This window comes from Anomalospiza imberbis, chromosome 10 (genome assembly GCF_031753505.1).
Source record: "Anomalospiza imberbis isolate Cuckoo-Finch-1a 21T00152 chromosome 10, ASM3175350v1, whole genome shotgun sequence".
Lineage (NCBI taxonomy): Eukaryota > Metazoa > Chordata > Aves > Passeriformes > Viduidae > Anomalospiza > Anomalospiza imberbis.
In genome coordinates, this window is record NC_089690.1 from 19,225,369 (window position 1) to 19,248,538 (window position 23,170).

Sequence of the window (23,170 nt, forward strand, 5' to 3'; positions counted from 1 at the left end):
GGAATTTCAGGCAGAAGGCTGTATATAACAAGTGAGAAAAAGGGATTATGTGATCTCAGGCAGGCTGTTTATCAAGTAAGCTGCTGAGCAGGAAATCAAGATGTAGCAAAAGGCCAAAAGAATAACACAATGATTACAGCAAAGTCTTTTCAGCCTGTGATTTCGCTAGTCTTCAGAAATCATTTGTTTTAATTGCAAAAATACAAAAATGAGTCCTAGAGGTCGATTAATGCATTTAATTCAAAAATAAGAAATAAAAACACAAAAGAGAGCTTATACAAAAGCCTACCATTATAAGAAAATAAAACAATCCAGCATTTAGCAGACAGTGTTGCACAATTCAGAGTTAATTTTAGGCTTTCATATGTTATGAGCAAAGCCTAGTAGTTTCCTAGAATTTATATTTTCACTGACTAAATGGTGAAGGAAGGAAGAAAAGGTCATGTACTTCTATCTGTCCAGCAGGGAGTCCTCTCAAGTCCCTCTTTTTCATACTGCATGCAGCCTCTGTGCCTTAGTTTTTGAGCTGGGCAAAATTGATATTCTTTTGGCATCTCATCTTACTAGAATGGGCTGTTGGAATAGCACTTAGGGCGTTTTGGGGAAGCAGTCAGGATAAAAGCAGTTCAAGCAAGATAAAGTATGTTTGATTTTGTAATTTGTGGACCAAATCTAAAATGGTAAGGAACTCATTCCCAAAAGCATAGCAGAGAGAGATGTGTGTATCTCTGTAACAATATATTTCACCTGCCATATGATTTCCTATAATATTTATATCCATAGCATTGAAGCAGTCTTTTAGTAAATATTATTGGAAATTCTTGTGTTCTTTTTTTTCCCTTTTCATTGTACCTGGTCTACCCTAGTCTGCCTGTCACTTCCAGGCATATTCTGCTGGATGCAATTGGTATCAGTGAGAATAAAGATAATCCCTTCTTTATCCATAGTGAAGGAGTAAGTCACAAAAAAGAACTGTAAACCATCTTAAAGCTAGGAATCTTTTCTGTCTTAATTCCTGTCCAGGCTGGGTTAGTTGCTTCATTCTGGTCTCTTTTCTTTTTCTTGACACCATTTAGTGCCAATTTTCTCTCTATTACAAATAAATGCTTTGAATTCAGAGACTTGAACAAGATGTGCAAATGTGGAGGTTTTTTTATCAGGCAGGTCTATCTCAGGAGTGGATCTCTACTGCTGGCACAATGTGAAATTTTAAGGCTGTATGCATTGCGCAGAGGAAGTACTGAGTGCTTTGGGAATTAAGTTCTTTGAAAAAAAAATTAATACATGGGTCCATTTCCCTCACTGTTTCCTTCCCTATTCCTAAGTGCTCAACCCTCAGTTTCATTCCTTGGAAACCAGAAGAGCTGTCCTTCTGTTTGCCGTTTCAGCAATACAAACATACGTGTTCTCTATGGTCGAGGGGTTCTTGTTAATGGCAGCCCCGTAAAAACAACAGAACTTCCCTTCTCAGGATGAGTTTGGCTCTGGTTGGACTGTCTTGCTGCATATTTGTACTCTCAGCTGATTTTGGTGGAAGAGAGTGTTCTTAAGATGAAGCACTGACAAGAGTCATGTTCACAGTTCAGATTTAGCACTTAGTGAGCTTTCATTTGTCTTACCCTCATATGTTTGAGGCAACATTATGGTCTTTTTAGTACAAAACAGATTGCACAAAGCCTCACGGAATTTCTCAGCTACAAAAAAATACATGATGGGGTCAAAGGCCCCGTTGAGGCTGGTGAGGCAGGAGGTGATGCGGTTGCTGAGGGCCAGGAGACGCTGCGTTTCACAGGAAGCTTTGGTCCCGTTGTAATGGAGAATATAAATGTAGCGATTGACGTGGTAAGGTACAAAGCAAATTAGAAAGATCATCAAGACCATGATGATCATTCTGACAGCTTTTTCCTTCAGGTGTTTCTCAACTCTGTTCCCACTCTTCAGGCTCTGGATGATGAGTAAGTAGCAAGTCACAGTAGTAACAAAGGGGAAGGTGAATGCCACTGCTAAGGACACGAGGGCGTGGCGTGAGGCCTTTTCTCTGTAGAGCTGCAGGCAGACAGTTGTGTTTTTCATCTGGACTGTCTGCACACTGAGCAGCAGAGGTGCCATTGCCACACCAACGATGACCCACAGAAAGACACATGCCACGTGGGCATAGCGGGACCTGCGGAGCTTGATGGACTTCACAGGGTGCACAATGGCCAGGAAACGGTCAACACTGATGCACATCAGGAAGTAGATACTGGCATACATGTTGAGGTAAAAAAGGAAGCCGGTGAGTCTGCATGGGATCTCACCAAATGGCCAATGGTTACCAGAAAAATGGTACACCAGCCGGGTGGGGAGTACCAGCACAAAGGACAGGTCAGCCACAGCAAGATGCATCAGGAAGATGTTGGCAGGTGTGCCTGACTTTTGGTCCCGGATGAAAAGCCAGAGAGCTAGGGCATTGCCAGCAAAAGCCAGGATGAAGTCCAGAAAGTAGAAAGTGGCAAAAATCATGTTCTCAAGGTGTGTCTCTTTGCCACATTGCTCTGATGTTTCCAAACTGAAATTTGATTGATTTGAGCAGTTGAAGTGTAGGCTTGAAGCTGCAGGCCCATTCATTTTCCCCCACAGTTCTGAAGAAGAAAAAGCCCTAAATGTGAAAGAATTAAGACATTATATTACTGAAGAGCTTGGATTTGTGGAAAACAAAACAAAAAAAAAAACCTGAAAGACTGAAAAACCCACATATGAAAGTCAGCAATGTCTCCTGTTTGCTAGCATCAGTGTTTGGTATGACAGGTCAGTCTGAATTTAAACATTATATTAGAATTCTGAATACCCTCTGCTCTGCTGAGTTTACCAGAGCAGTAATTCCTGTGGAAGGAACCCCAATGAAGAGCTGGCTAGCTGGTGATGAGCTTGTCTCCAGCCCATGCTGAGGTCAGTTTTATTACCAGGTAGTGAGATGCTTGTGTGTCTGGTTAAGAGGAGTAGGAGTGAGTTCTGTATATCTAACTAGAAAGTACTTTGCATGTTTCAGTTTGAAAGCCTGATTCATGACTAAGGAGTTCCTCATGAGTCAGCTTTTCTGAGCACATCTGTTGTATCTGTTGTAAGGTGATCCAGCTTAGAATATCTGTCTTGTTTTTAAAAGAGATAAAAGATAGGTCATATATTTCTGTTACTAAAAAAAACAACACAGGGTTCCTGAAAACCTTTGAACATTATTTTGAAGTCCTGTGTTTAAGGCAAATGCACCTAGTTCCAATATAGGAGGAAACTTTTCAGATGGGTAGCAACATCTGACACTGAACTGACCCAGGGAAGATTTTAAATAATGCCCATGCTGTCAGTCACCTCTCAAAGTGTCATCCTTCCCTGCAGCTTTTATCTTCCACCATAGCTCTCTCTTTTCCTGCCTCAAAAGCCTGAGCTCCACTGTAGCTTATCCAGGGCCTTTTCCAAGTAGAAGCTTAGCAAAACTGGTCTTAGCTTTGCCAGTCTCTGGTTGCAGTGTCCTGAACAGCATCAACAAGTGTGATAGGGTTTTCTGAGCACCTACCCATGGCTTTTTATACATTGCTTGTCTGTGGGTATAGGTGATAGGGAAGTGCAGGTGGTCTGAAATTCCAGCATTGTCTCTATTACTTGAATTCTTCACTAGTGTTACAGTCTGTGCAGCAGTACTTCCATTTTGCTCACCCTTGCATTTTGTACTGACTGACCATTTCTCCATAATACTCAATGCATCTTTTAATACATCCATTATGCACTGTGTCCAGCTCCCCAACAGAACTCATTGTTCAGATGCCTAAAAATATTGGGATCATAGAGAACTGAAATGGATTAAGTTCAAACATATATATTGGAAAATGTAAGAAAATTCCCAGGTAATTAATATCTTCAGTTTGGCTGCTATTACTTCCAGGTGAACAGAAAACTGGAATAACTGGAGATTAATGTTCTGGATCACTTCTGTTTGGTTCACAGTTGAAGAGACAAAGTCAACAGCAGGGAGATAGGATGAAATTCAGAAGTTGGAAATTCTTCCTGTGGCCACAGAGGGCCCTTCTTACTTCATGCATTGCTGGATACCCTTCTGGATTTGAGTAGTTATAACAAGTTGCTATTTGCCATTACTCGCAATTGCATATGCAAGGAAGACTGTACAGCCCTTTTGTTCTTATCCATAAAAATACTTCTGAAATTGTGCTTTTACATACAAAAGGAAAATGCCCTGCTGAATTTTTTTGTGTGTGAAGGTGACAAGTTTACAGAGGAGACCACAGTTTTTTTGTTTATATTATTCATTTGTCCCTTACAAAGTAAAACCTGCAAGTATTCTTGAACCCAAGAGTTTAGAATTTGTATGGGGTAGTAACATTGACTCATACTTGTCCTCCTTGCATGGAATTAGTTTAAATATGTATTTTTCTGTTGCATACCAAAAGAGGAACATATGAGACTGTGCCTTTTTACTGGCTGTTAATTTATGATGGTGCTTATCGCCTCACGTTCTAGCTATTAACCCTTTTTTTTTCCATGTCAGGCCCATTGTTTAATTATACTTTTCATCTGTAAAAAGTGTAAATCAGGTGATCTTTGTGTACACACCTGCTGGGGATAGTCTTATGGCTAAATGTTGTGACACCTGAGCAAGTAGTAAGCACTGGCTTGGAGCAGCTGAAAAAGCAGAAACCAGGGTTGTCTGATGGAACAGACTGGGATGGCTCCTGTCTTATTGATAGTGCTTTAAATCAGTTCCCAAAGTGAAGGAGCAAGCAGACTTTTCCCTGTTTACAAGCTAATCATTAGGGGTTTAACAGCATGGTACACTGAACCAATTCATTTGATTTGATTTCCTGAGGCAGATCTTGGAAATTCAGATTCAGCTGCGTGTCAGTGCCAGACTTAGAACAGGCAACGCTTCAGAGCTGAGAGTTTTATCCTCACTGATGACAGCATCGAGTCTGCTATGGATTTCTATACAGGCATGCTTTCAGTGCAAAATGCTGTGGGTTGGAGTAGAAAGGAGAATGTCAGAGCTATCTGGAAGCCCAGTATGTCAGTGTCAGGAAGAGAGAGGCTTAGAACGGGTGATAAAATTGAAATTGATTCAGTCTTTGCAAATGAAGGCCTTCATAGGAGAGCTGCTGTTATCTAATTTACTTTTTAGTGCAAGGTGAAGTGAGATGTTTTTCGTTGTCTGGTTAGAAGTTATAGAAAAAGTAACTGTCTTTCTAATTTTGCTTATGTTTTAAAAGGAAGTTTTAATTACAGCTTTAATTTTTTTTTTGTAGTTCTACTTAATGGGTGAAAATAGTGGTGTAGCACTTGAGTAGGTTCAGAAAAAAGCCAACATGTCACTAGAATTAATTGTTTGTCTTATTTTTAGGTCTTACATGTTTTCAACAGAATTCTACAGCTTTAGATAAGTAATAATTCTCTGAAAGTGTGTTCTCTAGAAGGTGTTGAAAGCCCTTTGCAGTTATTTGCAATTCCACTCCTATTCTCCTAGGGTTTATCCTATACATTTTAAATAAATGTGTTTAGTGTTTTTACACTTACAGACAAAGCACTGGGATTCCTATAGTGTGTATAAATGCTAAGAGCAAACTAGAAACCTTCACAAATGACCTAGAATATGTAGTCTGTGTTAAGCTATATGGTGCAAGAGGCTGTCATTCCACAGACAGAAAACTCCTTTAGGAATCTGGCTCATTATCCAATAATTTCTGCTTGGACTGCACTCTTAATGTTGTGTGAATATTTAGTGATTTACGTATTGCTGAACAGAGCACTGTTCTGGAATGAGCCATTATCCCAGGCTTCCCAGGGCTGAGCTGAAATGGGGATGTCGCTGCTCATTTGAAATACATGCATGCACACTGGCCATATTTCATGCCCTGTTTCTCTTCTGCTCAGAAACAAGCAAGAGAACAATCTACAAGGCTCTCAGTACGGACACAACACAGTCACTCTTCCAGCAGATGCTCCGTCTGTCATTAATTAATGAACTGGCAGGAGACATCTTTAGCTCTTTGTACACAGTTACCTGGCTAGTTTGGAGCTTTTGTTTGCCCACTGCAGATAAACTGACCTGTATGCTAGGGTTTGTGGTAGGTATCAGAAATTCCTGTTCTTGCCTTCAGCTAGAGCAGTTTTTGATATGATTATAGTCGTTTGTGTGTTTTTATGATCATGACTTTAGTGTCTTGTCAAATAAGTGTTTTCTATCTTTCACTCAAAGTACTCTTCATTAGAAATAGTCTATTTCTGACTGAAATTTTTCTCCTGAAAATCACTCTCTGCTGAGCCTGTATTTCAGCTGAAATACTTGGTTCTTGTGAGCATCAAAGCAGTGTCAGAGAGCATTAGACATGCCATACATTAGGTACAAAAGTTTGAAAACCTTTTTTGTTTTGAAGGAGTGACATAAAGATGAGGAAATTATTATTTGAAGTTCAGAAAATGCTACCTATTCTTAGATTCAGACATTTCCATTATATTTATCCACCTCGGTATGTGTTCTGCTCCTCATTGGCACCATGGCACCAGCTAAAACTAATGCCATTTGGAAAGCTCCTAAAAAAAAAAAAAGCTCCTAAAGCTCCTACTAACAAAAGTTGGTCTCTTACCTCTTTACAATGCCGTCCTGTGGGTGAAGTATAGGGTCCTTTTGGGGAAGAATATCTCAATGAACTCCTTCTGATGACAGCAAACTAGGTAGAAACAGCAGAGCAAACCAGATGATTCCAAGAGAGTGCAAAGTTGTGGAGTTGCTGAGAGCAGAGAGGGGAGCCCCTCTATATAGTGTCCTCCTCGCTCTGATAGCACATTATCAGCTCAGTCACACAACAGAGCAGGGGAGAGGACACCCCAGCACTGAGGAGCAGTCTTCATCCCAGCTGAGCTCTTGGCACTGGGGCTGCTGGTATAGATATGAGTATCCTGCATGAATATGCCAGTGTTCATGGTGCTTACTGAAGGCTGCTACTGAACCTCCAGCCCTAAACACAGAATCCTTGGAGTCCCCTGATTATTTTAGGAGGGTGGAGAGATGCATTGTTTGGGGGAAATCTAGTATTAACAGACACAACAGGACACTTCAGAATGGGATCATTCCATAATGGTGGGAAGGGGGAGGGGGAGAGGGTTAGGGAGAGGGGAGGCTGCTATGGTAACAGCTTAGCCTGTCCAGCACTTCCCTTTGCTTCCAATAGAGAGGGTCTGTGGGAGGGCAGAGGGTTTGTGAGTGGGGAGGGGGTTGATAATGGTTTATCAGTGCAAATGGCTGAAGGCGTCTCATTCAGCTGAATGAGAGGAGTCTCTTTCAGGACTCTTGCTTTGGGGTCCCCATGTCCAGCCCTGTATAATTACTCTGCATTTGACAGTGCTGAGTAAAATTGATGCCTTTATGCTGAGATGAGCACAGCTGTGTGTTTCCTTATAATGGGGTGCTGTCTGCTTTTTCTGGACTCCGTCTGGGCGGACAGTACTTCCAGCCCTGGGCAGAGACACTTGCTGACAGAAGGACTCAGATTTAGAGAGAATAATAATGACACTTAGCACTTAGACAGACACCTGCCAGCTGAGAGTCGTAAATGTTTGAGGCCTCACAACAACATGTGTTGTATTCTTAGCCTTATTTCACATATCTGAGGGTAAGTAATTCATCAGGGCAGAATTTTGGAAGGGGTCGTGTGAAGAATCAGGTACTTAATCCATAAACCTGCCCTTTCCATTTGAACTTTTTCTTTTGTCTGATGTATTTTGAGAATGACCTGTAAATCTCAGTGAGTGTTTGACATAGTGATACAGTGAAAGGAATGAAGCTGACTTGTTTGTTTTGGGACAAAGCAACCTGCAGAAGTCATTCTGTGTCATTTGTCTATAAATTCTATAAATTTGTCATTTACTATAAATTCTTCCCAGCCCACAGTGTTGCAGCTAGAGGGATAGGTAATAGGCAACAGCTTCTCCTCAGAGCTCCGAAGTATTGGGATAAAACTGGTGGCTTCCGTCAGCCTTCACAAGATTTTTTTTTTATGCCCTTGCCTCAGCTTTTCTACCAGAAATTTGGGTTATCTGCCTGTTTAGAAGTGTACTTGTAATGTGTTCAAGAATATGTGCTAGGAATACAGCTGCTTTCCCCACATAAAATTGCATGGTTCTTAATTTTCTTTGACTTAGGAGTAAAAGGAATTTGTAGGCAACAAGAGGTCTCTTGTTTTTCCTAGATATTGAAGACTAAGGAATCCAGCCGTGGTAAAAGGCATTCAAGCAATGCACTTTGGTTTGATACATTTTATTCTCTCTCCTTGACTCCCTCGCGGTGCTGTAATGCCTCTGTTATAGTTGGATCCATTAGTTATAGATAGAGTGTGTTGCCACCTTTTCTTCCCAGCTATCAGAGAAGATCTGGAGGTTTGGAAAGGATCCCTAGAAGAACGACTGGGTGACATCCCTGATGGCACATAAATCAGTGAATGTTAGAGTAGTCTTCTAAGGAAATATAACTCTGTGACTGCTTTATACTCATTCTTCTCTGTGCAACTGGTGTGAAACACTGGACACCAAACTGAATTATGTTTTGTCTGACCTCAGAAGACAGTTCTTTTACATAAAGTACTTCCTACAGTATGTATTATATGTTGTTTTAGGAGAAAGAGTTTTTTAATATTTTCTTTCCTTTACTGTGTTCAACCAGGCACCTGTGCAGGCCATGCCACAACCGTGAAAAAGCCAAGGGACTGGGCAAGTACATCTGTCAGAAGTGCCACTTGATAATTGATGAGCAGCCTCTGATGTTTAGGAATGATTCCTACCATCCAGATCACTTCAACTGCACCCACTGTGGGTATGTTGCCCTACTGTAAACTCTGACAAAAAAGGAGAGAGACCAACAGTTGACTCAGCAGTGCAGTCCTCCCCAAGGTCTAAACTTTGCTGCCTTCACATTGTTGAGCAAATAGAAATTGTGTGAGGAGAAACTGAAATAAGTTTGGAGAAACAAGAGGAATTTACTTTTATTTTGCCATTCAATATTTTCTTATTCTAACATTATAATGCTAGTTTATATGCTAGTTTATAATGGAAGTGAAAATAGTTCCGTGGCATGAACTTACCTCAGAGGCTGTGTGCAGATTACCATAGTAGAGTTTTCCAAAGATGGGAGTTACTAGGCTGTCCAAAATAGTTTCACTTCAAGTTCCTGGACAGAAAAAACATGATGGCTTGATGAGCTGTGTCAGTCTTGTGGCACTGTCCATTGCCATGCTGATACCTGTCGGACCTGAATTCCTTACCATGAAGACATTTTAGCTGGGCACGCCCCAGAATGGGTGACAGTGCATGTAAATGTCTGTGTTGAGCACTGCTAGGCTGGTTGTTGCACTTGAGCTCTCCCATTCAGAGATACTTCAGGTCTTAGCATGGCACTGTGAGTGCCCATGTGGGTGCACCTCATATGTCTGTGCGAGTATCCAGCTGCAGACGTGATGGTCTGCGTACGTTCTTCTCTGGCAAACTGAGAAAGCAGTTTTAGAAAGATGAGTTGACAATAATTGTATTTCACTAGCTAAAATGACTGCATTTGTAGCGTGAATGTTGCCTAAGTTAACTTCCAAGTTTAGTCTTCCAGCACTGGGCCCTGAAGAGTTTCCCTCAGCGCCCTTAGCTCAGGGTTTGCGTTGCAGGAAGGAGCTGACGGCCGAGGCGCGGGAGCTGAAGGGGGAGCTGTACTGCCTGCCCTGCCACGACAAGATGGGCATCCCCATCTGCGGGGCCTGCCGCAGGCCCATCGAGGGCAGAGTGGTCAACGCTCTGGGGAAGCAATGGCACGTCGAGGTGAGGCCTTCTGAACATCAAACTTCCTTCAACACCTGCTTTGGAAGGGGACTAGAGCTGCTTGGAAGCTGTAGACATGCAGGTGGTCTGTAATATATGAATTCAAACTAAACTCAATTGTTTATGCTTCGGATTGTCTTCATCTTTTGTGAGTGAATTAATTACAGCAGGCCCATCAGGGTTCCAAAGAAAGCTTCACAGCTGAAATAACCTTACTTTTAAAATTTGTAATGATCCTTGTAGAATAGGGTTCACTGAAAAGCATTAACTTACTAATAAATTTATATATTTTGTATTATGTACTTAGATACATCCTCTCCAATTTGAGTTACCAGGCACTTAACAGTGTTGGAATTTTTACTGAGAGCTGAGCAATTATTGCTTTTTAAACCTTTTCAGCTCATTGTTTCTATAACTTTCAGCTGAGTCATCACAACTTGCTCTGAAGATTTTAGTCATCTTTGTTTTCAGTCATTTATGCCTCCTAGGGCTTGACCTGAGAGAGATGCTGCTGCTCATTTGAGGTGTATTCATACCAACTATGTTTATGTTCCTGTTTCTCTTCCTGGAACAAGCAAGATGATAGTCCACAAGTATCAGGATAGACACAATAGGATTGCCTTTCCAGCAGGTCTTCCATCTGTCCTTAATACAACATTTTTTTTTTTTTTTTGCTTCCATAAAGATCTTTTCTGTCTGTGCTTCATTAAAGCATTGAGGTAACAGCTTTAAATAAAAAGAGGTAGATTTAGATTAGAGACTGGGAAGAAATTCTTCCCTGTAAGGCCCTGAGGCCCTGGCACAGGTTGCCCAGAGAAGCTGTGGCTGCCCCAGCCCTGAAAGTGTCCAAGGCCAGGTTGGAATCAGATGAGCCTTAAGGTCCCTTCCAACCCAAACTGTGCTGTGATCAAGTGTCATGTATTGAGCTAGGATTTATTGCCATGATTTTACCTGGTGATGGGAAAGTTGTTTTGCCTGCCATGGAATGTTGTTTTGTTTTTTTTTTTTTTTCTTTTACAGCATTTTGTTTGTGCCAAGTGTGAGAAGCCATTCTTGGGGCACCGACACTATGAAAAAAAAGGGCTGGCCTATTGTGAGACTCATTATAATCAGGTAAATTCAGCCATCTGTGATGTAGGTACTTATTGTGTCTGGCAAATGCTTTTTCATGTTTTATGTATGCAAAGCTGTGCAGATTTTGCATAATCTGAATTTGTAGATTCAATGAAATATTAAGAAATTAGTCAGATTTAACAAATTATAGTTTTTCTTGGTAGAAAAGTGATGCAGAAAACAGAATAGAAATGTCTTGGGGACACTGATTTTAATTTGTGCCATTGGCAGAAAATCACTGACCGTGGGTTGAGATTAAAATCCTTGTGATTTTACTTCTAATGTATTTGTGTGGGCTTCTTTGATAATTACTTCTTTCTGTGAGCACGAGGCAACTGTTGTGTTGTCTAAATCATAGAAAAGTAGATTAATTATAAAAAACTAAACAGAAAAACCAATGAAACCCTGTTTTTTCAGTGTGATTCAACTGACCAATGCTTTGGTTTGGTATTTCCTAGTGTCAGATAAATAACTCTCTCATAAGAGGTAAGTGTTGCTGTTCTGACAGTAGCTGTATTTTAGCAATAGTTCTATTTTGGGGTTTGTAGTGGAGCATCAGGAGATGTTTGTCTACACTAAGCATCATACTCTACCCATCCTTTCTTCTCCACAGGACTTTAAGATCCCATAACAGTACTAGAGTGTGAGGCATCAACAAAAAAGGTTTTGTAGTATTTAGTGGTATGAGATCCAAAGGAACATAGACTATTTGGCAAGTGTATGAGAAGTTATTCAGAAGATTTAAATTGGTATATTTGGGGGCCACTGCTGTATCTGGGAATTCTTTGATTATTAGTATTTAATGTTCGCACCAGCTGTGTGATTTGGGGACCGTGAGCAGTCAGCAACATGAGTTTGTATTCTTATTTCTTTTTCTGTGCAGCTCTTTGGAGATGTTTGCTACAACTGCAGCCACGTGATAGAGGGAGATGGTAAGATTTATTCTCTCCTTGTTTTGGGTTGCTGTCCTTGTTTCATTTGTTGGTGCAGCTGTTGCAGTCCCACAGTTGCAAGACAACAGTGTTTGTTTTCACATCTGGCCTCATTTGAAATTGGATGTAAATCTGAATTCAAACAATCCCTCAGTTTCCTCTTGGTGCTTTTGCTTTTGCAGTGGTATCAGCTCTTAACAAGGCCTGGTGTGTGAATTGCTTCTCCTGCTCCACCTGCAATGTCAAGCTCACGCTGAAGTAAGTCAGTGCTTGTATTTTGGACCACGTGAGTGAGACATTTGTCCCTAAGGCAGGGTATCAGCCTGCCTCTGCCTCTCTGAAGGCCAATATACCTTTTCTCTGTGGGAGCAGGTGCTTATAATTCCACTGATTTCAGCACTGAAAGGGAGCTGGCACTCAGCATCCTCTCTGATTTATTTTCCTTCCTGAATCTATTCTGTAAGGAGGTTGGGTAAGAGGGGAGCTCATTCAGCAGTACAGAGGGAAGGCTCTAAACTTTGAGGAACTGCCTGTCCTGAACAACCTGCAGCCTCCATGTCTCCTTAACTGTGATTGCTCCCCTCAAGAACAATATTTGTTATTGCATAGATTGCTTTGAAATAAAATACTGTGGTGTTTACCTCAAATATCTAGAAAAGGGACAGGAAAAAAGCAATCCTACATTTTTCCTTTCTCAGGTTCAAACTCTTATCCTACTCTACTGGGTTGGCTCCACTGGCTGTATGAAAGAGCTCTAATTCATCCCAGAGGGAACCTCTGAAGTGACACTTGTATTCTACAGTAACAAAATTATTATTCTAGACTGCTACATGTAAATATATAGCAAAATCTTGCTCCTTATTTACATAGCAATGCTGAAGACCTCAGTTCACTGAAAAGAACCCAATCTCTATACTTGCATCACCAGATGAGGAAATTAGGTGTTTTATAAATGGCATAGAACCCTTGCAACAACACTGATGTAGATGCACGGAGATTTTAATTAGTGAAGCATATAGTTTGCAAACACCATTTGAATAACTGTTCTTTGTGTTAAAGGAATAAATTTGTGGAGTTTGACATGAAGCCTGTGTGCAAGAAGTGCTATGAGAAATTCCCCCTGGAGCTGAAGAAACGTCTGAAGAAGTTGTCAGAGTTGGCATCCAAGAAGATCCATCCTAAAGCTTTAGATTTAAACTCTGCTTAAAGCAAACAGGTCTGTCAGTCTCCTGACTGCACTCTTAACACAAGCTGCTGCTCACTGCAGCTGTTGATTACAGAAGCAATTACTAAGAAGTGGAACCAAAGATAAGTAGTACCTTCCCCTGCTTCTGGTGAGGTCTCTTGCTTCTAGACTGTCCCTTTTCCCAAGCAATTGTCTACTAACACTGCAGGAAGAGGAGGATGAGTTCTGCTTCAGCAGTGCACAAGGCTGATTATTAATTTGCTATTAACATTGCATTTTGCCTTTGTGGAGCTATACACAATCTTTCCTTCCTCATTTGAAATGTACTACTCTTTTCACTCTTCTAGTCTAAGGAATTTGTAAAAAGTGGTTAAATGTAGAGCTGGAAGAAATGTCAGATTTGCTCTTTCTCAGAGTATCAGAATTTTTCTTCTTACTCTGGCTGAAGCAATTTTTAGGTTTTTTTAATATATAGGCAAATAGTCTGAAAGTTGTCTTTCTTTACTACATGCAAAAAGTTCTGGTCTTTCTCCAGATTCCTGTAGAGAATATATGGGTGTCCTATCCCATATCTCAGTCCTTCTGGTTTGTAGGCTTACTGGACAAGCCCAGGAACCAATAGCTATGGCATCTGCACTGCCCACTTAGGCCGGGTGTTAAGGCAGCTGAGAAGTTTCCTCTGTGCTCAGAACTAAGGAGATTTCAGCTGTCAAGGCCATGTGAGCCTCTTCAGAGTAGTTGGGGTCTCCTTAAAGAGAAGGTGGCTATGGCAAACTAAACATTTTATTAGAACTGACACTAATATTCTCTGTTCTCTACTACTACATGGCTGGTAGAGCTTCTGCTGGTCAACACAAAGCATGTCCTGTCCATTGGCATAGCTGATATTTATTGAGACAGTGTGGCTGGAGCATTGTCTACTCTTCTGCATAAGGAAATTGAATAAATAATATGGTACCAATTTAAGCACTTCAGTTTTCCCATTCTTACTCTATTTGCCAGCCAAGGATATGCTTGTTGGTCACACTCCAGAAAGCCCAGTTACATTAAGATGTCTCTAATGTTTAGAGATTGTAGCAAATGTGGTGCTATGCAGAAAAAAACCCCCATTTTTCTTAAAATTTTTGCCCAAATAAGAGTCTCATTCATCTTTCTTTTTGAGACCTGAGTGTCCTTAAGGAGAGGATCTCAGACACGATGCTAACATCTCAAGCGTATTGTCTTCCTCTGTAATTTTGCCTGTCACCAGTGAGGTTTCACTGGTCCTACTGTCTCTGCTACCACAATCCAAGGTGCTGAGAAATTTACTGCTTTTGGATATTCTCAATACTTCTTTAGAGGTGAGCCATCAGCAGTGCTGTTCCTGAGCCCACCCACACAATGTATGATCCCAGAGAGCTTCTGAGTTCCTCAGAGGTGACCCCCATACTTCCTTGTGCTAAACTAAGCTGAGCAGCCTGAAAATCCCTTTCCATGCACAGTTGTGAGACTGTGCCAGCCCCTTTGCAAGGCTGACAGGCACTGGAGGACTACTGTCCTTTGCATGATTTAAATCTTCCAAAAAGTGGCTGGTTTAGTCAGTCAAATGAACACAGCAGTTGGGCCTAGACAACACCCTGCAGCCATGGGGGAATTAGGTAGCAAGAAGTTAAAGCTTCCCCACTTCTTGTATGTGTGAGCAGCAATTGGACTGGGGCAATAGTCTACCTTAGAATTGTGTTACCATGCTTGCTGGATCAGTACCCATGGAACTGCACCAGTGATACCAAAGCAGTGGTAGGAAGTCCTGGATAAGTGATCAGAATCCCCCATGTGAGACCATCTCTTAGAGCTTCACTGCCTTTGCTAATTCAGTTTCCCTCAGGTGCTTTGCATTTTGTTGCTGTAAGTTATCATTATCTTTTAACTGGGTTATGCTGTATCCACTCTAACAATGATGAGGGGTAGGCCTAATTTTAGCAGTTTAACTCTTTCATCTTCTGACCAATTTGCACTGCAGATTCCAGTAACAGTAGCTGCTTGTGTCACTGCTCTAGGAGAACACGTGGCTATTCACTGTTCTCTCACCTTAAAGTGGTCTTTTATTTAAGGGCACAAAGAACAGCATGTCTTTTGGTGCAGTCATGTGGCCCTGCAAAGACCCCCCATTTACAGTCACACCTGTTGTTTGGTGTTTTGTCACAGGACAAAACACTTATTCTGACCTAGGTGCAGCTCAGCATGTTATGCAGATTCTTTTCAGCATAAAACATTCTGGTCTGTTCCTGTAATCTCAGTCACAGGCCCTGTCTGATGCTGAATCTGAGCAGCTGTGTATCCCCAGCCTCCTGGGAAGTGGTGGAGGAACACACAGCCACACATTCCTGGTAAATATGGAAGGTCTAAGTAACTAGCAGCCAATAGGTAATATTCTTTCAGCAGCCACTCTCACATTCAGCAATGGAAAATGCATGTATGTGAATGGCATTACTTCTGTGCTGCCAGTGAAGATTTAAAGTATGCTTTCACCTTCTCTCATGTTAGAGATTTGGCAGACCTAGAAAGCTTCAGAGTTCTAAGGAGAGTTGATATCATTCTCTTTGAGAAGCTGTTGAGTTCTCTAGGATTTGGAATATGTCCTTATCTTCAGGATGTTTTGCAAAATTAATTAGTGAACAAAACAATTGTAATCCCTGATATTAATGAAGGGTGATACTCTCTTAAATTATTAATTTTTCTTATGCTTCTGCTGCCCATAGCCTGCAATGTGCAGAGTTACAGTAGTTTATATTACCAACATACCTTTTTTGTGAGAGTGGAATTGAAGGAGTAGGAGAAATAACTATAAATGTCTTTAAAATATGCATCTTCTTCTACTTCTGTCAGTCTAGATTTTAAGACCAAGTAGACTATAGTGCAAACTCACAACTTTTCCTTAGTAGGCTTGGTAGGCTGACAGGTTGGGTTTTGTTTTCTTTTTAATTAATATAGTCAAGGTGTCAGTAAGAAATAAGTGGCACGCTTTTTTTCTATTGCTGTAAATAGACCTGCTGGCCAAATTCTTCCTAAGCATCACACCACTGGAGAATAGAGATTTATATGAAGGTTGAGCTTGGCTCAGAAATCTACACTTAATAGAAGATGTCTCATACTATACATTTATATTTATACCTAATTCATATTTATGCTTAATTAAAATCACTAACACTCACTGAGTACACTTGAAAATGGTTTTGCTTTTAGAAAGCATGGTATATGAAGTTTGTTTTTTTTTTTTTCCCAAGGGTTATGCTAATCATTTGCAGTCTTTCTTTGTGGCACTAATCCTCCTCTAGATTTGCATCCTGGTGTTTTTACAGCAGTCTGTGCAACGCTGGCAAACACTGGTCAGCCTTTCGTAGAGAGAATTCCTGATGTGCCATGGCTGGTGTTAGATGATATGACTGACATTCTTTCAGAAGTGATTGGATGGAGAAGGAATAGATTGCAGGCAAGCGTGTAATAAACATGGTTATACTAGCCTGTAAGGCACTATTAAGTGCTGAGGGTATTAGATTGAGAAAAGAATTAGCCACTCCCTGCCTTGGTTCAGGCCTTGATGGGTTCTGCACTGTGTAGAGCTCTCACTTTATCACACGTTTGAGCTGTCTAACAAAACACGATTGTAGATTGAAATGCTGTAATACTGTGCCTTTGTATGTTCTTGTATTAAAGTCAACTGTAATACATTTTAAATCTTTACATGAAAAAAAATGGTATAGTGTACAGTTAATACCATATTTTCAGTGCTTAGCCAGAAACTGTTACCCTCTTTGAGGAACTCTGGGATTGCTGAAACCTGAGGCACTGTTGTGGTGAATTCATGTTTTGGACCTGTGCTGCTTCTGTGATGTGTTGGTTAATGAGGGTGTGAAGAAAGGGGTATCATCCTTTTAGTGGTTGTGTTGTACAACTTGTGTTGTGTAAGTAATGAGCAGATGGGATACTATGGTCATTTACAGGATATAGTGGATATTTGGATAATTTAGGTTACATGGATCTGGAGCAAACATTCACTTGGTTAAAAAAAGACATTGTGGTTGATTTTCTGCAGTCTTTATTTAAAAACCAAAAACAATACAGTTTGGCTGCAAAATTTCTTTTTGTACAGGTGAAGTGTTGAACATTTCTCACTTACAGCTAGTTAGTTAGATCAGACACTGGGTGACAAAACCACTCTGGGTAATGAGACTCCAGCATTTCCATTGCCAGCAATGGACATTACAGCAGGAGCATCTAACTGCTTGCAAAAAGATCAGCTATTCTGACAGGTGTGGCACTCATTTAGACGCACAAAGAGAGTGGGGCTCTTCCCTGCCACCCATACGCAAAACTCCCACCAGCATTTGAATTTTGCACACACATGTCTGAGGGAACAAGAGAACCATTGTGCATCCATTGGCAAAGTTGAGAGATCAGGCAGAGCTGTTTCTCCAGCACTGCCAGATTGTGTCTCAAGGAACTTGGTGTAATTGCTTTAAGACACGTTCATGTTTCACTGGGAGCAAGGGAGGAGTACTTGATCTGAGGGGGTAGCAGCTAAGCTTGCTCCCACCATAGTCTGTATCTACTTTACACACTCAGAGCACACTCTGGTTCCCCTGGCACCAAAGCTATGTTTCTACAAAGCTCTTAGAGATGAACAAGTGCTGAATCAAATTTAACCACTCAAACTGTCTGCCAAACAGGAAGCAGAAAAGATCAGGACAAATTAAAGCTATTATTCTTGTCTCGTGAGGGAATGTCTGCATAACTCCAAACAGAACATTTTTGTAGAGCAGAAAAGTCTTTTCAACAGACCTCTGTTACACTGAGTTCTTCAATTCTGATTTGGACTGAAGAGCTCATCTATATCTTGAAATAGGAGCAACTAAAAGTGATGGACCCAAACCCCAGACTCATTTCAGAGCTTACTAGAAACTGCACAGTAGAAAGTGGTTGTAAGTTTCCAAGAGCATTATAACATGTGGAAAAAAGACAACTATTTAATTTAAGCAAGGCTGTGGTAAGTCAGGGAACAGCCTGCAAGTTTAGCAGCATGCAGGAAGGACAGTTACATTCTGACAGTAACTGGCTGTCAGTCTGCTGTCATGTGGAGCATGTAACCTAGGGACCAGAGGATGGAACCCAGCATCTTACCTTTCAAACTGTCCAGTTATCTGCTACTAAAGGGCATCTCTCCACTCTTAGAATTGCCAGTAGGAGGAAAAAAATTACATTACTTTTGTTTCCAAAGATTCTTGGAGTTTGTGTGTTTGGTAAGAGCATATATAATAAGGGACATTTTCTTTCCAGAAGGAAGACAGCTCTTAATCTGTGTCTGTCTTTGAATGGAGGAGATTCAAACTATTAGAAGAGGCTCTCAGAGGGTTTCCCCACTCCCACAGAACTTTAAAGTCCATCTAAACTTTCTCTAAATCCAGTACCTGAATGGAATTCTCATACTACATCTAAGACAGAAGTGTTACAGATATTTGAAAGCACATGCTTACTTGAGCTTCTCTTGTAGTAGTATTGAACTCAGTTCATTCAGTGTGTGATCAGAAGATCAATCAACAAGATTAATATTTTTTAAATGGCATTTCTTCTGGGATATGAAATTACAGATAGTTTGGCACAAGTACAGGTTGTGGGCTCTGTTTCCACTCTCAGGCTGGGAGGTTCTTTTGCTTGTTTACAGCATTCATGAGGAGGCGTACGTAGGATGTTAACAGGTCATCCATTTTGTAGCCCTGTCAGGAAAGAAAAAAGTCTTAAACCTCTCAGAGAGTTCCAGAAGCAAAAATAACTATAATTTCTTCCCTCGTCCATTATCTTCTCAGGTTTTTCCTTGCATGAACATCTTTTCTTTCAATATCTGTTTTGTTTAGTTATAATTTATCCATTCTTCCCTCTGCTTTTCATGGATTTCCAAAACTTACAAACCATAGCTCTACTGTCTCCTTGGTATTCACTCTGTAGCTTGACTTGTACTTAAGATTCTTTTATTTAAGAATCCAAGCTTTTCTGTCAGAGTAGTTATACTTTAAATGTCTGTTATCTTTACAAGTCTACCTTTAAATATGAATACAGTGATGCTTCTCTGAGGCTGTGAATAGTCTGAAACCAGTTGTTAAAAAGGTGGTACTACTCCCTGGAAAATACGAAGTCTTACAAGGCTGGCATTACTACATAACTGGAGGCAGATGTGCAAGACAGAAAAAGCTTCCTATGTAGCTTTGCAGTCTTAACTTCTGAGATGGATAAAATTTTGATGCATGGGAAGAATTTGGGACATTACTATTTTTCCTTGTGTCCTGTGTCATGCATCTTTGCATCAGATAGCATTATATATGAACTGAACCAGTTCTAAATAGCAGTTTTATTGACACAGCAGTGAATGCTTTTGGTATTTATGGTATAATTATGGTATATATTGTGTAATTATTTTGGTATAATGTTGCACTGGTATTTATCTGTTTTTGCACCATCTTTTGTAGGAATCAGGCTTAGAAAGGAAAAATGGGGATTTTGTTGTGTCTTAGTTGGCAAAATGCTTCATCTTACCAGAGATGTCTCACATAAGAGCCGGTTTCCTCGTACCAGGTTCCCTATGGTCATGTGAAAATATGTGCTCCCACTGCTCCAGTTGGAGATCTTATTGAAGGGGTAGACTACTAAAATATCCTGTAAGGGGAAACAAAGTGATCTACAGAACATTTCTCAAATGAAAACAGGCTGTTACATAAGAAAACCCGTAGAGCCAGAGTATTCTTGTTCTTTCCCACTTCATTTGTAAAAATCATGGATCAAGTTATTTCTTGCATCCAGATTAGTGGTATATTTTATTTCACTAAACAGATAAAGCTTAATCACACTAGTGAGACTTCCTTTCATTATATATTGATCTTTGCTTTAGCACACTGCCATTAGATTTACAATAATCTAAACCTATCTTTTAATTTGTTTGGTTGTTGCAAGTAAATAGTGATACTCCCTTTTTCTGAGAACTTGCTAAGACCAGACTGTTGGAGTTAGACTGCAGCTAAACATGGCCATTCAGCCTGATCTCTTAGACAGCTGGGGCTTCCTGCAAAGCATTTTTCTGAAGCACGTTCCAGGGTGCACTGCCTATCCATCTTCCTGATCTTACCACCTTGCCAGGTCTATCATGATTCCCATGTCTTTTTTCAGAGATGCTCTATCCTATTCCTTTCCAGAGCAGAAACTGCAAATAAGTGATTTGAGGCAGTAACATTTTCTTCAGTTTCACATAGAAAAAAGAAAAAAAGAATAGAGTCTCTATTCTCTCCTACCATTCCTGGGCAAGGTCCTATCACTGTCCCTAAACTAGCAGGGTTCATTCAGTCCTTCCTTAGATGGACTTGTGAGAAGCAGCTGTTACCTTTGTCTTCTGATGTATCAGTGAGACTCCTTGCTTGTTGATTGCAATCAGTACAATCTCTGGGAAATTGGGCTCCGAGGCTTGCTGTAAATGAGTAACACAGCAAGATAAGCAGAAAATTGAGAAATTATCTGTATCAACAGCCTAGTGACCTTTAACAGTGTCCAGTGCTTCTTTTCTTTCCCAAATGAACACTGAAACACTTTGGCCATATATTGATGACTTGAGCAGATGCTACATGACAGCAGAATCAAGTCCATTATTTACTGTGCTGTCTGATAACAGGTTTAATGATTGATTGCAAAGCATTTAAGAGCCTAGTGAGGAGAAATTCAAGGTAACACATGGGAAATTATTCTTAGATGATACACACTCTAGAATGAGAGGATTAGTACCATTCTGTTCTGAGAGAAGAGTCACCAAAGAGATAAGATTTGGCAGCATTTTCTTGTGGACAGCAATGACAGGACAGTTTAGCCCCCTATAGCTACTACACAACTGTAGTAGAGGTATTATAACTAGAGCAACAACATTGCCAGTAAACAAGCATAGTTCAGAATGGATAAAGAATCCATCTCCCAGTTTGGAAGGAACTGAGTTTTCTTCTATAGATTACAGGAATTCAGCTTGATAATGTATTTTTACTTTCAGATACGGAATTGTAGTCATTCTGGTTCCCTTGGCACTGATCTACTACCAAATCACTCACAGAGGCCTTCAAACCTACCTTCACCTCAAAAAAGGCTGATCCAAATGTTGGCCACCGGTGTATCATTTTCAAGAAAGCAATCTTGGCCTCATCCACAGTTTTTCCTTCATGTTTACTATATGCTGCGATAATGCTCTGTTTAGGAGAAGAGGATACAAAGCCAGCTGAGTTGGAGACAGGCAGGTTTTCAATGCCTAGCCTTAGCACTAAAGACAGCATCAGCTCATCACCACAATCAGTGTTTTTTGCCTCAGCAGCAGAAAATTGAAAATGAAAACAGCTGCTATGCCATGGGGCAAGGTAAGCCAGAACCCTCCAGTGTTCCTTGTTCCTCTGCTGGGTGAAGGAAGCCCAGCAGCCTGAGGAAATGGACTTCAGGGCAGAGGGGCAACATGAGATAAAACTCAGAAAGCCAGTGTTCAACACCCACAGACATGTATTATGTCTTTGGCTGAAAAATGGAGGGTGAATTTTCCCTTCATATTTGAAATAATGTCCTGTGTTTTCCTCAGCAGACTAAGTGGTAAGTACCTGCTAAAACCTCCTTGCCCTTTTTGTGGATAAAAGAGCCTTTTGCTGTAAGTAGCATGGACACAGTGCAAGGAGATTGATTTGCTGCCGAGAAATTCTTATGAGACACCTTCATTTTCTATTTCTGTCTGATATCCTCAACTTCTGAGTTCCATTGCTAACTCTGTTTTCTCCTAACTCTTTCTGGGCACTAGAAATAGATTAGTATCTCCAAGAAAGATGCACACTTCAGACAAGCCATTCAGGCCTGCAGATATCTTTCAGAATTTTGGTAGAGTATGTAAAATCTGGATTGTAAGAGGCAAATCCTTTTGCCTGCTGGCAAATCCAGCAATATCTAATACCATCCCTCTAGAGTACTTTCAAAGGCCATCAGATCAAAAATGTAGTGTGGCTCAATGTGTTTTCTCTACTAAAGCTCTGTAAATGTAATATGACTAATGAAAGCTGATGTTCTTACCTTCTTCCATTCGTCTGGTGCCACTGCTCGGAGCAGATTGTCTGGCACCAGCTCCTTCAGGATTTTGGGGATAGCTGCCAGCTGTGTGCGGTCGTCATTGAAACGCGCTTTGTAAATCAGCCCTGCCAGCTGCACAGCTTCATCCTTGGAGCACTTGTGGTAGCCTCTGAGGTACTTTGGCAGCTCCTGGAAGAGACCAGCTCTGAATCCAGACAGAATGGGCTAAAGCAAACACTGACTTAGACATCCTAAATTTGTGAGGTCAGGACGCAAGCCTTGCTAAACACAGTCCAAGGATATCCCAGGAACTTTTAGCTCCTTCTGAAGGTTCTCTGGATCTTTAAAGATCCTTTCCAACCCGAAACTTTCTGTGATTCTCTGATTTATAGAGCAAGATGAGCAATTCCACAGTACAATGAGGTAAAGGAGCTGTACTCTTTACATGTTTAGTATAGCTAGGCTGTGAACACTGAGAAATATTTCTGTTCTGAGGCTGAGCTGTGCCCCCCACCTCTGGAGGAGGTATTCCTCTGGAGGCTCTATAATGCAGGCTTTCAAGAGGGAGACAGTAGTCCTACAGACTTAATTTATCACAAGAAATTAAGGTATTACAAGATACCTCTTCTTTAGGGAGCTGCTTACCTGGTGGTAATGGAAAATGGTATCAGCTTTCAGATCCTTGCCAGGAGTGACATTCAGCCACAGCTTTCTCATGAAGTACACCTCATAGGCCACAGACAGAGCAGCCCCTAAGGAGATCAGATTTTGTTAGTGTTCTCTGTGTCACTGATAGTCCTACAGTTTTTAAATGGCTTGTGAATTTCTTCAGAAAAATAATTATGGTTTCAATAGTAACAAACAAAATTACTAACAAAACAACACAAAAAGCAATTTTAGATGACAAAAGAAATGATCAGTTTTCAGTTCCTGGACACTGCTCATACAATGCAGATGGAGGAGAAGTTGAGGGACTACCATAGAGTGTTTGTTACTGGTGCTC

At 40.8% G+C, this 23,170-nt stretch overlaps 3 protein-coding genes across 10 annotated transcripts in view; 1 reads left to right on the forward strand and 2 right to left on the reverse strand.

The window, feature by feature from the left end:
- LIMS2 (LIM zinc finger domain containing 2) overlaps window positions 1–17,105 on the forward strand; it is a 201,757-nt gene extending 184,652 nt beyond the window's left edge. For both annotated transcript variants that reach the window (XM_068200999.1, XM_068200998.1), the window contains 6 exons: window positions 8,699–8,848; window positions 9,687–9,837; window positions 10,858–10,950; window positions 11,834–11,882; window positions 12,065–12,140; window positions 12,942–17,105. In XM_068200999.1, coding sequence (XP_068057100.1) covers window positions 8,699–8,848; window positions 9,687–9,837; window positions 10,858–10,950; window positions 11,834–11,882; window positions 12,065–12,140; window positions 12,942–13,089 — 667 coding nt within the window. In that variant the 3' untranslated portion in view covers window positions 13,090–17,105. The remainder of the gene's footprint in view (window positions 1–8,698; window positions 8,849–9,686; window positions 9,838–10,857; window positions 10,951–11,833; window positions 11,883–12,064; window positions 12,141–12,941) is intronic.
- GPR17 (G protein-coupled receptor 17) lies at window positions 1,444–6,875 on the reverse strand. Its single transcript, XM_068200991.1, has 2 exons — window positions 6,627–6,875; window positions 1,444–2,638 (listed from the first exon to the last, which is right to left on the reverse strand). The coding sequence occupies exon 2, from the start codon at window positions 2,605–2,607 to the stop codon at window positions 1,576–1,578; it is 1,032 nt and encodes a 343-aa protein (XP_068057092.1). The 5' UTR covers window positions 2,608–2,638; window positions 6,627–6,875; the 3' UTR covers window positions 1,444–1,575.
- A 1,546-nt stretch (window positions 17,106–18,651) lies between the features above and the next one.
- MYO7B (myosin VIIB) overlaps window positions 18,652–23,170 on the reverse strand; it is a 53,021-nt gene continuing 48,502 nt past the window's right edge. For 6 of the 7 annotated variants that reach the window (XM_068201009.1, XM_068201010.1, XM_068201007.1 and 3 more), the window contains 6 exons: window positions 22,813–22,919; window positions 22,171–22,356; window positions 21,198–21,314; window positions 20,471–20,554; window positions 19,633–19,752; window positions 18,652–18,818 (listed from right to left, as the gene is read on the reverse strand). In XM_068201009.1, coding sequence (XP_068057110.1) covers window positions 18,735–18,818; window positions 19,633–19,752; window positions 20,471–20,554; window positions 21,198–21,314; window positions 22,171–22,356; window positions 22,813–22,919 — 698 coding nt within the window. In that variant the 3' untranslated portion in view covers window positions 18,652–18,734. Of the gene's footprint in view, window positions 18,819–19,632; window positions 19,753–19,940; window positions 20,294–20,470; window positions 20,555–21,197; window positions 21,315–22,170; window positions 22,357–22,812; window positions 22,920–23,170 lie in introns of those variants that run through there. The other variant, XM_068201011.1, reaches the window with a different exon arrangement.

What these genes read in the sequence shown, in the direction of transcription:
- GPR17 (XM_068200991.1), bottom strand. Translation starts at nt 2,607, where the DNA reads ATGAATGGGCCTGCAGCTTCAAGCCTACACTTCAACTGCTCAAATCAA.